Raw genomic sequence first — 12,274 nt, forward strand, 5'->3', positions numbered from 1 at the left:
TCATGGAAATACTCATGGTTTGGATGTTAGATGATGTTAGACGCTTATATGTTGTTAGGGAAAGCGCTGCGTCACACTAGAAGTCGCCTCCAAACTACAGTATTTTGATGATTATCGTAATCATCACAAGTTATCGGGAACAGCTCGTTTAGAAGACACACTCAAGCTTTGCATCGAACTGAAATCCCTATGACCGTTGCAGTCTTGAACATCTTGTAGATCTCTGCACAATTACATTTTCTTTTAATTCAAAAACCCAAGCTACAATTTAATAATTGAGAAAAGCTCACTGATTATGTATTATACATTCAAGAGAAATGGATATACTCATAAATATTCATGCAAACTCACCTTTCTATTAGTGTGAATTCAAATGTGATGACCTTAAAACTGACCCTTTTGCCCCACTCACCTTTCACATTTAAGCTTTGACCCACAGAGAGCTCTACGAGGTGCTGGTGCTGATGGAAGTTTTGGGTGCGTCGATGTTAATGGCCCTGTGAGCTGTTGGAGGCCCATGGGCTGCATGTGGGGCACGGCAGGGACTCAGCGGGTTGTTGAGTGTCACATTGAAGGTGCCTTTCAGTACCGTGTTCAGAATACCTGCACTAAGCTGCAGAGACACAAACACAGCAGATGATGAGACATGATGAGGTAAGAACAACGTAGATAGTATTTGTGTGTCTGAATCAGCAGATATATGCACAACATGGACACAAACAAAGACCAAACATGACTTTCACAAGTGTGAGAGCAATTCCATAGAGGCAAAACCAATAGATAGTATTTTAAACTTAGAACATGTGTGAGAAATGTTTCTGTTACTTGTATCATTCTTGTGAATCACTGGGGCATTTTTCATACTTCTGTGATATACCCTTTATTTTAGTTATCTGTTCAAAAATGACATAGCCTTATACTCCGCCATCCCATAAATGTCATTGATGATGGATAGATGTACAATACTGTTTTCTACCTTCCTTGTCAACATCTATTGTATGTGTTAACATTGTGTCTATTTTCCTCTCAAACAGTGGCTCGGATCTTTGACTTTATGAAAGCAAACCAAATTCATTACTGACTGACAGTGTATGTGTGCGTATGTGTGTCAAAGACAAGAAGAAAGCAGTCTGTTTTGAAAGTGTTCCTGAGATACGATATGAACAAAAATATGTGAGCTTTAAATGACCTTAAACTTTGACCAGAAGTCTCTAATCATTTCAACTTTCAACGGGAGAGACTGTGTGTGCTGAATCTGAAGAAATTCCTTCAGGGCATGTTTGAGATACTGTGCTAATGAGAATAAGAGAGGCAACTTGAAAACATAATGCTTGGTGCCTGTGGCTATAGCTCAGAGGCAAAAGATTGAAATGAAGACATCCTTTCTCTAAAGTACGAGACCTTTAAACATGAAAAAAAGGCATTCATTATCAAAAAGCGCAAAAACAAAACTTTTTGAACAATATGACACCGATGAATAAGTACTGTGTAATAAAGTGACGAGTCACAGTGCCTGTTAACTTGGAAGCAGAAGTAACTGTTCCTAGATTTTCCAAAAATCACTCAGACTGTTATTGCGTCTCACAGCCTGAAGACTTCTAAGAGAAACTGTGTGTGTGACAGTGAATGATCCAGCTTAGTGAAGCTTTACAGCCTTTTCCAAGACATAGAAAGAGTCAAAACTTTTTGACACGGTTCAGGGAGCTTGTAGAAGCCTTTTTTATACTCACATCTTTGATCCAAATAAACACACTGATTATTTGGTCTGCTTATAACAAGGTTCGACTTTTTCGCTTCAAAGATTTTGCTTTATCTACCCGAGCAGGCACGTTTAGCATCAGTTAGCATCTGCTCTAAATCAGGGATGTTGGAAGTGTGGGAAGATGAGCCTTGCATCACAGAGCTTGAACACCACTGCACCCCCCCCTCAGGCCCACCAACTACTGTACAAGAGGCACTGAGTGGTAGACTACCTAATGTTTTCACAGTAATGTTGTTAAAGCCATTCGGCTCCAAAAAGAATACAAAGTACAACTCTTCTTTTTCCAGTTAAAACATTTCGATTTGAAATATATAAGATGCCTATACAAATATGCAAATGTTTTGTGGCTTTAATTGATCGGTTTATTTCTTTTATAAAAAGATGCCCCCACCCACCTGCTGCACCTCTCTACCTGAACACCTAAAGCTCTCTTCGACCTGGATTCCCAAACAGGACTGAGATGAATTACGATTACTACTTGCAGGTCTGACAGAATGACATGAATAAAAGATTATTTCCGCATCTGACCTCAAAATTACTTTGCCAAAAACACTGTCAAGTACCATATTCTACATGTGTGCACACACACATGGGAGATGCCGACATATCGTGGAAACATATCCCAAGTGTGAACACGCTTAATCTACCAACTCTTCTACCTCGGTATTGCCTGAGGAGTCTACCTTTGCTGGGTTATCAAAGCGCGCTCTCTCCCTCTCCCTCCCTCAATCTCTCTCTCTTTCCTTTCCCTTCTACTACCCCACATTCTCTCCCTCACCTCACCTCCCAGCTCACACACGCACATCAGTATGCCAGAGGTGCGAGGGCAGGATTTAGGCACATTGTCTGAGCTGCTTAGATCTCAGTATTGATCCAAATGGGAAAAGGGTTGCAGGTTCAACTTCAGGTCATCCTCGGGGTTACCCAGGAGGTTGAGGGGATGAGGAAGAGCCCTTGGAAGTGATGACAGCATCGGCATGGCAATGATATGGGAGATTATAGGCTGTCTCACTAGGTCAAAGATGGCAGAAGGGAAAGGGGAAGCTATGCAGTTTCACAATTGGTGGTAGTGATTATGTTGCTCAGTGTGTATGCAGAAATACACAAGAAGTGTTGGATCCAGGTCTTTCCCACAACACACATAAAACAAATGCCACACGTGTGTCAGCGTAATAGAGTGCACTGTTAAGGCACACGGGAATTCACACAAGAAGCAGACACAAAGAGATGTCCTTGCCATAACACTAAGACGCACGCACACACACACACACACACACACGCACACAGACACACACAAAATCACCATGTGCTTTTGAATGAAGATTAGACAAGTTGTGAAAAGAAAGGTTTATGTTAACAAATTATTCTATGACATCATATTAACAAACAGATTGTAATTTAAAGGATAGCAATTCTAAATGTGCGGAGCTGAGGTGGCTGAGTTGAGTCACAACAAAATCACACATCTCAAAATGGGCTTCACAAGGCCAACGCGATAATGGAGTTGTTAAGCTTTTTTAACAATCAACACAGACAAAATAATGGAATGAAATGCTTTTCGTAAATAGTTATGTCAATAGTTCAGGCAGTCTACATGTGAATTCTTGATCATTATGTGAAAGTAAAGAGCATCTATGTTTAGCATCTCCCATCTGATGACATCCACGAAGAGACATCAGGCTCAGCAGGGGAGTGGGGAGTGACAACATTATTTTCGCACCTTGGGGAACATACACTCCAAGTGGGAGTTGAGGTGGAGGTTGGGTTTCTAAGAGGCGCTATGAAAAGCAGACAAGTGACAGCACGACTTTGAGGAGATGAGTGCGCAGCCAGCATGAAGCATAAGAGGGAGCTGAGCTGAGTGTTGATGGCTTTAGGACCAAGTGCGAAAAAGGGTGCTTTGGAAATATGTTGGAGCAAGAAGAGTATGGCAAAGTCACTTGAACTGAATGTCTGAACTAGCTTGTAGGCTAAGGTAGGGGTGCAGAGGCACTGCTTCAGGTCTCCTCCTGAGTGGGGATCCTGAAGGAGATCCTAACTGACCGGGTCATGAGCGAGCTGTTCATGTCTCGCACACTTGGGGAAGTGTATGGATTACAGCACATTAAGGACAGACAAATATTTCCAGGGGAATATTTGGATTTTACATTGATTTTAAGTACAGCTCTATTTTAATTTCTATTCCAGTAAAATACTTTGGCTTCCCTGTTAAAAATGGTCACAATTCTTAACTTTTTACTATCCTTTGGTCCAAGCGGGCATTCACTCAACAAAACACACACATCCACGTCGTCAAACACAAACTGTAAAAAATAAGAGTTTCAAGCTCTGTGAAGGAAATGTCAAATTCCCAATTACAGCAAGAATTGAAAGTACACATACATGCAGAAAAACAGTGTTCATCACAAAGATTGCAGCATGTGGAGTTTTGATGAAATGTCGGCTGTGGTAAGGACACCTTCTGTTCTGACTCATGAGTATCAAAGCAACTCCACTTTCTCTACTTCCTTTCTGTCTGTGACTTCTAGCTGACAGGCTTACATCTATCAGCAAAGATCAGAGCAATTAATTAATATTTGTTTCGGCTTGGCAGCCGCTCCGTGTGTCTTTTTATATTCCCACGTTGCATCCGCGCTCATCTGTCGGTGCAATTATGCTCAACGAATACGAACAGGGCCGTGCTTGACAAAAGTAATCAAGCCTGCTTCCCACGTGCAGGTAGCTCACACAGTGCGTCTAATGGAAACACTAAATGAGCCCTTGCTATGCACTAATGTCGTTCAAGTAGATATGTTTGCAGCACGACACACGTATGGCTGAACGCACATGAACACGCTGGTGTTGAAGCCGCTGGTCTTCCATTACATGACAGGCCCCTCCAGATTGCAGATGCTCAGAACACATTTTCAGCCATTGAATTCAACTATCCTCTTCAGTGGCTCAATTTGTTCCTGTCTGTCTCTCCTCTTCTCTTCTTTTCCGCTTTTCTACCGCCTTTTCAGCACTGTCTCACCTCTGTCACGGTCTCTCCCGTTTCTTTCACGACTGTTATCCTGTTCTCTGCCTGCTTATCTGCCTCATCCTGTAATTCCATCCTTTCTCTCTGCACCATTTCATACCATCTTTAACTGTGTAATGGTTTGTGGAGTTATATACTTGTAGGTTCGCTGATATGCCGGTAATTACTGAGATGAGTGCAGCACTGTGCTCTTCACCAGAAAGAAAGAAAAAATAAACTGAGCTCCCTTAAGGTAAATGAAGCCATACAATGTGGCACAGACTATGCAAAGCATATGGATGTAAGACATGAAATACGTCAGGTTATATATTCACATGGTGAGATCATTATCCACACATTTTAATGCCTGTTAAATGAATAATGGGCACAAATATTTCAACTTTCTGTTATTATTTATAAGCCCTCAAAATCTCAGCTTGAATAAAGTAATGATGTTTGTAACATATGATTCTTAATCCACTAAATCTCTACAGCAATGGTCCCCAGTATGATGTCCGGGTTCCTTTCTGGGGCCGACGATCGCCATAAGAGTGAGGCTAAGTTTTTGTCTAGTCTGAGGCTGTCAAAATTAAATTTTATATATGTTAAAGAAAACCATTAAGAGTCTTTCTAGTGTCTACAGCAGGCCCAGGATTTTGTTGTGCCTCTGAGGTGAATTGAATCCTGTTTAAACTCGCATTTGTAGCCAATGTAACTGCAAGCAACCACAATACAGAACACAGATCAAACCTACTAGCATTTCACTCCAGGACTGTGGACTCCAGGAGAAAACTGACAGAGTTGGAACCCTTAAAATGCTTGGTTAAAGTTGGTTTGTAAAGCGTCACTTGTTACGTATTGTTAGAACACCAATTATCCTTATTTAATAAAGTAAGTTCAAAGTATCTGGGTTTATCAAGCATATCTAGTAAAAATAAATAAATAAATAAAGGCCCAGTCAGACATTTGAGCAGAGCAAAGGAAGATGATTACAAGAATTAAATTCTATTTTAATAGAATTACTGGCCTAATGCCTTGAACTGAGCGCGTGTTGAGGATCTAATCATCTAATTTCTCTACTTTACAGTTTCGAGCCAATTATCCCCAACTTTTTCACATTGGCATGACTCACAGCAGACAAATATTTGATGAGCCAAAATGAAGACCTCTCCTTGAAATGTAATGCCGTATTTGAATACGTGTTTTTGCTTTTACCTCCCTTTCTTCCCAGAGGAGACGAGAGGATGATCAAATTAGATACTTCAACAGTTTTACGAGCTACTGTCTGTAGACAAAATTCGCTCAACTAGTTTCTCCTTACAGACAGAAATTGAGCACAGAGACAGGGTGAAAGGCAGAGAACAGGAAGCGCACTGATGAAAGCACATCCGCAAGCATGCATCTTCAAAGGAAGTCAGAAGCTATAAAAATATACAGTGCTGTGAAAATCTTTTCAACACTTTAGATGTTGAGATCCTTATATATCATGAAACAGTCACTGAGGCATTTGATTGTGGCTGAAGTCATTCCGCAGTATGACAACGAATCACACCATACAGCAACAAGTCATTAAAAAAAAGGGGGGGGGGGGGGGATTGGAGGAACACACAGTACTTGTGAATCAACAGGTGAACTGTGCCAATCTCACCGAGATGAGTGGAACAACCTGCCTGCCAAATACTTTTAGAACTGACAGGGAAGTGGTTATCCTCTCTCACAAATGGTTTGATTTTGTGTGCATGTATGCGTGGCCTCGTTTCCATTCCCCTGAATTGGTGGTTGGATCCACTTCCTTGTGCTGGAGTGTCCTTGAGCCAGAGAATAAATCCCCATGGATCAACTTATGGAATGTTTATCTGATTGCTGTAATAATAATAAAGCATGGGTTCTATATAGCACTTTTCAGGACACTCAAAGGCGCTTTACTTTGCATTATTCATCCACTCCATACTGGATGGTGGTAAACCATGTACGTGGCCACGGCTGCCCTGGGGCAGACTGACGGAAGCAACGCTGCCAAACTGCGCCATCGCCCCCCCCCCCCCCCCCCCCCCCCCGTCCACCACCAACCACTCACTCTCACACTGCATTCACCCAGGAAGTTTGTGGGTTCAATGTCTTGCCCAAGGACACTTCAGCATGTAGGCAGGCAGACATGGGAATCAAACCTGCAACCTTCCTGTTAGGAGATGACTGCTCTCTCCCAACCGAGCCATGCCGCCCCATGTTGCAGCTCAAGACTATTGGAGGACAAAAAGTCTAAAGTGACCCATCTTATTGGACCATGACCACTGTGGTGTTGCTTTGAAAACCCAAACCAAGCAGGCTTTACCCCACACAACTTAACTTTTGGAAGAATCATTTTACAAACTTTCTTTTGCTGCAAAATGTATTAATGCAACTGTCCAATTTAGATGACACAGGGAGGAAGAAAAGGCTGACTTGCTTTGATTGATAAATGCAAATATCTGCCTCCAACTGGTATAAATATTATACTTACCAATAACGGTATCATTCCCTCTCAAATATGGATGCACCAATACTGATACCAGTATTCGGTATCAGGTGGTATCCCCGATGCCGCCCGGCAAGTATTATGTGACATCATACTTCAGCAGGTATGCAAGATAGTACGAGCAATGTCGGTGGTTTCAAGATCCTTTATGACTGACAAGTAAATAGGAGACTGTAAATTATGTTCTGCCAAAATATCAAAGCCACCCTGGAGCATTTTTTTGTAAATCTGCCATAGATTAAGACTGCTGGGAGATCCACACTGAGCTTCTTGCCCTTCTCACACACTATGTTTCACTATTGCACGGTACTAACATTTGTCTGTCTCTCTCTCACTCTCTCTCTCTCTTTCCCCCATCCCTCTGCAGCGAGTCGATTTGTCTGCAGCAACTAGATCTCTGTCTGCTGAATTGAATGTAGAATCCCTACCCCATACCAGAACCAGAGTTTTAATCCCTCCCCCATCTGTCTGTCAGATCCTCTTCTCTTCTTCTATCCCCTAACGCCAATCGGAGCAGCAGAAAGCTGCCACCTCTGTGCCTGGTTCTGTCAAAAGGGAGGTTTTTTTCTCTCTCCACCAGCACTTATGCTTTCTCATGTGAAATTGTTGGGTTTTTCTCCGTAAAAGTGCCTTAAAATGACTGAGCTGTGTTCGGGACTATACAAATGAAATTGATTTGATTTAAAAGAGTTGCCATGAACCTCACTCCATATCATTCGTGGTGCATCAACATGCTCAAGCCCCTAAAGCCGCTCAAAGATAAACCTGTCACACAGGAGTACTATTCTTTTATGCTTTGACTTACTGAACTTGTACCTAATTGCTAACGCCTAATAATATTCATGCAAGGGAGGCTCTCATAGGTCCCATAGGTTTAATTGACTGAATAAAAATTTGATGACCACATATTCATTGAGACTAATTTAGTCCTGATCAGACTTGCAATTATTGTCTGTCTTTTAAAGCTTCAGCAAAAAACAAAGTCCAAGATGAAATTGTGTAACTATTTGCTTTACATTACAGCAAATTATTGACCCCATCACTTTAAAGGTCACAAATCCCATCAGAAAAATGTCGGCCGTTGAAAACAATCATTGTTGGCATGACGAGCACGGAATGGATCTTAGGACAATTCAGGACAACACAGCACAGAGTGTAACTCAACGACATTGGCTTTCCCGCAATAAAACTACATTTATGCTATATTTTGGAATACAAAAATAGAAATTTGGCAGGGTAAAAGAGAGGTTCACAGAAGTGATTAAAACTATGCAAAGTCGTAAGAAGCAAGTCGACGGCAGTTAACCATGGTGGAGCATACAGCAGACCGTGGAGAGATAAATCCACTTGAAGAGAGCAGGCAGACTTTCAGACAGGCAGACAGAGAGAGAAAGAGAGGAGCTCCATGATAACATTACACCCGTGGACATGAACATGATGATGAACCGTGTAGTGAGGTTTGAATCTAACTCTGAGCTTTTGTCTTTGATGTTCACCCGTCAAAGTCAGCAGGGACTGGAAGCAACGATAGCTCTTTCAATCAGCACGCACACACGCACGCACGCACAGAAATGAAGCAGAGACAGATTAGGCTGTGTTTAGGATTCATTACAGCTTTAAAATGCTTCAACCATAAAGGACATTTATCTCTGTCAGTTGTCTGCAGTGACTGCATTAAACAACATTACACTTGCTAAAATGCTCCCACTTTACCCAGTTTAATTTAAACAGGCAGATCAATTAAAAACAAGATTTCCCACAAACTGAAAAGCCACGTTGAGCAGGAAACTGCGCTAATGCTTGTGATGCATTGTTGTGGAGACTGGCCAAAGCCACGGCAACATATTGAAGTTTGGAAGTTATTTTTCTTTTCCCCCCAAAGCAATCAATTCATACTGCACAGCTCAAGGTCACAGAGAAAAATATGATAGATTTGTTGAGGATTACAACATAAGCAATGTGACATACAGTGTATTGCATCTTGTGTGCGTACACACCAAACACACAGACAGACAGACAGACGTGCACGCGCACGCGCACACACACACACACACACACACTAAGAGCAAGGTCTGTGATTCTTGTGTAGAGATTCATTAAAATCTAAGGATGAACAAATTCCTGACAATACATACCATACATCAGTCCTCCTATTCTGACAGAATTTTAAAATGAGAGCATTTGTGGAAGTAGGACTGTTTTAGGGGACAAAAATCAAATCCTACCTGATAAGTGCCTGGTCCAGGACTGGTGTTTGCAGAGACTTTGAATCGATCTTCACCAGAGAGAATTAGAGCCATCTTTGGGAAGGATTTTACACTGGGGTCATACTGGCCTGGCCCTGATAAGCACAACAACACACGCATACATACCTTAATTTGATATTGAACATCTTGTACACTTAACTAAACTATAAAATGGTAAGTATTGTACTGGAAAACTACCGGTTTAATAACTCGACAAATGGGACAAAACATGGTTTTCATGGTAAAACCACAAATACTGTTTTCTATGCAATACTCTCAGCATTGCTCTGTCTGAGCAACACTAAGAATTTAACAGCAAATGTGCAGAGGCCGACAGTAGATGTGCAACTTAAATACAGTTACTAGCTACTTCTTCAGAAAGCAGTGGATGTACTTTCTTTATTATTGAAAATTAAAGTAACAGGGTGCCTGGAAAGTTAACTTGTGTGTTAAAATAATTGTATCTCTCAACCAGGATGTGTAGTTGTATTAATGTAGTGAAGCGGAGCCACAGAGTGACAGTATAAATTATTCACTCATTAAGTTACTGCACTTAATGCACTCAAAATAAAAACATGGTGCCCACATTATTTTGGTCTGTCACTCCATCAATGCTTTACTGTACAGGCTCCAGTCAGAAAAGCTTTTGCAAAAACATGCTGAACACTTGTTCTATAAATAATCACATTTATGAATAAATGATGAGATGCAGGAATAAACCTGCTGAGATAAACTACCAACATGCTAATATAAGAAAATAGTTATTCAGGTACACATATGATCCCACCTGAAGTGGAAAAAAGTTTCTACTAATGCTTAGTATATGAAGCAGGAGAAAGCGAGAGAGAGAGCAAAGCAGAGCGCAAGAGAGACTGTATATAGTAAACAATTACAATAAAGTGTTGCTTTATAATGCATTGCTCCCACTACAGGGATAGATGCACATACTAGCACACTAAATACCAGCATACTAAAATTTCAATAGGCAGTTTTTTAAGGAACAGGTCAAATATTTCACGCTGACCGCAGCGATTTTCTAAAAAAATGAAGTAGGTAAGACTCATGGTTTAATCCATTACACAATATTGTTTCCTCAATGTTTTTGTTTTGTTTTCTTTGTTTTTTTCCACTTTAAACCTCAACTGCCAACAGGAACTTTTCAAACTTGTGGAAACAACTGACCGTTCACAAAACCCCCATGGATACACGCAAGAGGAGCAAGGTGACGTCGCCCGGTTTGGCGCAGCCGGGGCCACACACTGGAGCCAGGCCCGGGGTGGAGGCTCGCACGCGAGCGCCTGGTGGCCGCGTTCTTGCCCGCGGGACTCGGCCGGGCTCAGCCCGAAGGGACGACGCGGGCCCCTCTTCCTCATCCTCCTGTGGACCCACCACCCACAGAGGCTGCTGTAGGGGTCGGGTGCAGTGTGGATTGGGTGGCAGTCGACGGCAGGTGCCTCGACGACCCGATCCCCGGACACGGACTCTGGCTTTTGGGACATGGAATGTGACCTCGCTGGGGGGGAAAGAGCCCGAGCTTGTGAGGGAGGTTGAGAGATACCGGCTAGATATAGTCGGGCTCACCTCCACTCACAGCTTGGACTCTGGAACCCAGCTCCTCGACAGGGGCTGGATACTCCACTTCTCTGGAGTTGCCCGCGGTGTAAGGCGGCGGGCTGGAGTGGGCTTGCTTATTGCCCCACAGCTCAGCCGCCACGTGTTGGAGTTCACCCCGGTGAACGAGAGGGTTGCGTCCCTACGCCTACAAGTAGGGGACAGGTCTCTGACTGTTGTCTCGGCCTATGCACCGAACAGCAGCTCAGAGTACCCAACCTTCTTGGAGTCCCTGGGAGGGGTGCTGGATAGTGCCCCAACTGGGGACTCCATTGTTCTCCTGGGGGACTTCAACGCCCACGTGGGTAATGACAGCGAGACTTGGAAGGGGGTGATTGGGAGGAACGGCCTCCCCGATCTGAACCCGAGCGGTGTTCTGTTATTGGACTTCTGTGCCAGTCACAGCTTGTCCATAACGAACACCATGTTCGAGCACAGGGGTGTCCATAAGTGCACATGGCACCAGGACACCCTAGGCCGGAGGTCAATGATAGACTTTGTGGTCGTGTCATCTGATCTCTGGCCGCGTGTCTTGGACACTCGGGTAAAGAGAGGGGCAGAGCTGTCAACTGATCACCACCTGGTGGTGAGTTGGATGCGCTGGACTGGGAGGAGGCCGGATAGACTCGGCAGGCCCAAACGTGTTGTGAGGGTCTGCTGGGAGCATCTGGCCGAGCCCTCCGTCCGCGCAGCCTTCAACTCCCACCTCCGGGAGAGCTTCTCACAGACCCCGAGGGAGGTTGGAGACATTGAGTCCGAGTGGACCATGTTCTCCACTTCCATTGTCGAAGCTGCTGCTCGGAGCTGTGGCCGCAGGGTCTCTGGCGCCTGTCGTGGCGGCAATCCCCGAACCCGGTGGTGGACACCGGAAGTAAGGGATGCCGTCAAGCTGAAGAAGGAGTCCTACCGGGCACTGTTAGCTCATAGGACTCCCGAGGCAATCGACAGGTACCAGCAGGCCAAGCGAGCCGCAGCCCGGGCTGTGGTGGAGGCAAAAACTCGGGTCTGGGAGGAGTTCGGAGAGGCCATGGAGGAGGACTTTCGGTCGGCCTCGAGGAAATTCTGGCAAACCGTCCGGCGCCTCAGGCGGGGGAAGCAGTTCTCCACCAACACTTTTTACAGTGGAAGTGGGGAGCTGTTGA

The 12,274-nt window shown here is 43.7% G+C and overlaps 1 protein-coding gene across 1 annotated transcript in view; it reads right to left on the minus strand.

The window, feature by feature from the left end:
- Window positions 1–445: 445 nt before the first annotated feature.
- stpg2 (sperm-tail PG-rich repeat containing 2) overlaps window positions 446–12,274 on the minus strand; it is a gene marked incomplete at both ends in the record, with an annotated part of 64,369 nt that continues 52,540 nt past the window's right edge. Inside the window, 2 exons of the mRNA XM_080499999.1 lie at window positions 446–613; window positions 9,501–9,616. Coding sequence (XP_080356125.1) covers window positions 446–613; window positions 9,501–9,616 — 284 coding nt within the window. The remainder of the gene's footprint in view (window positions 614–9,500; window positions 9,617–12,274) is intronic.

Source organism: Blennius ocellaris (genome assembly GCF_963422515.1).
Source record: "Blennius ocellaris genome assembly, chromosome: 7".
In the NCBI taxonomy this organism is placed as follows: Eukaryota; Metazoa; Chordata; class Actinopteri; order Blenniiformes; family Blenniidae; genus Blennius; species Blennius ocellaris.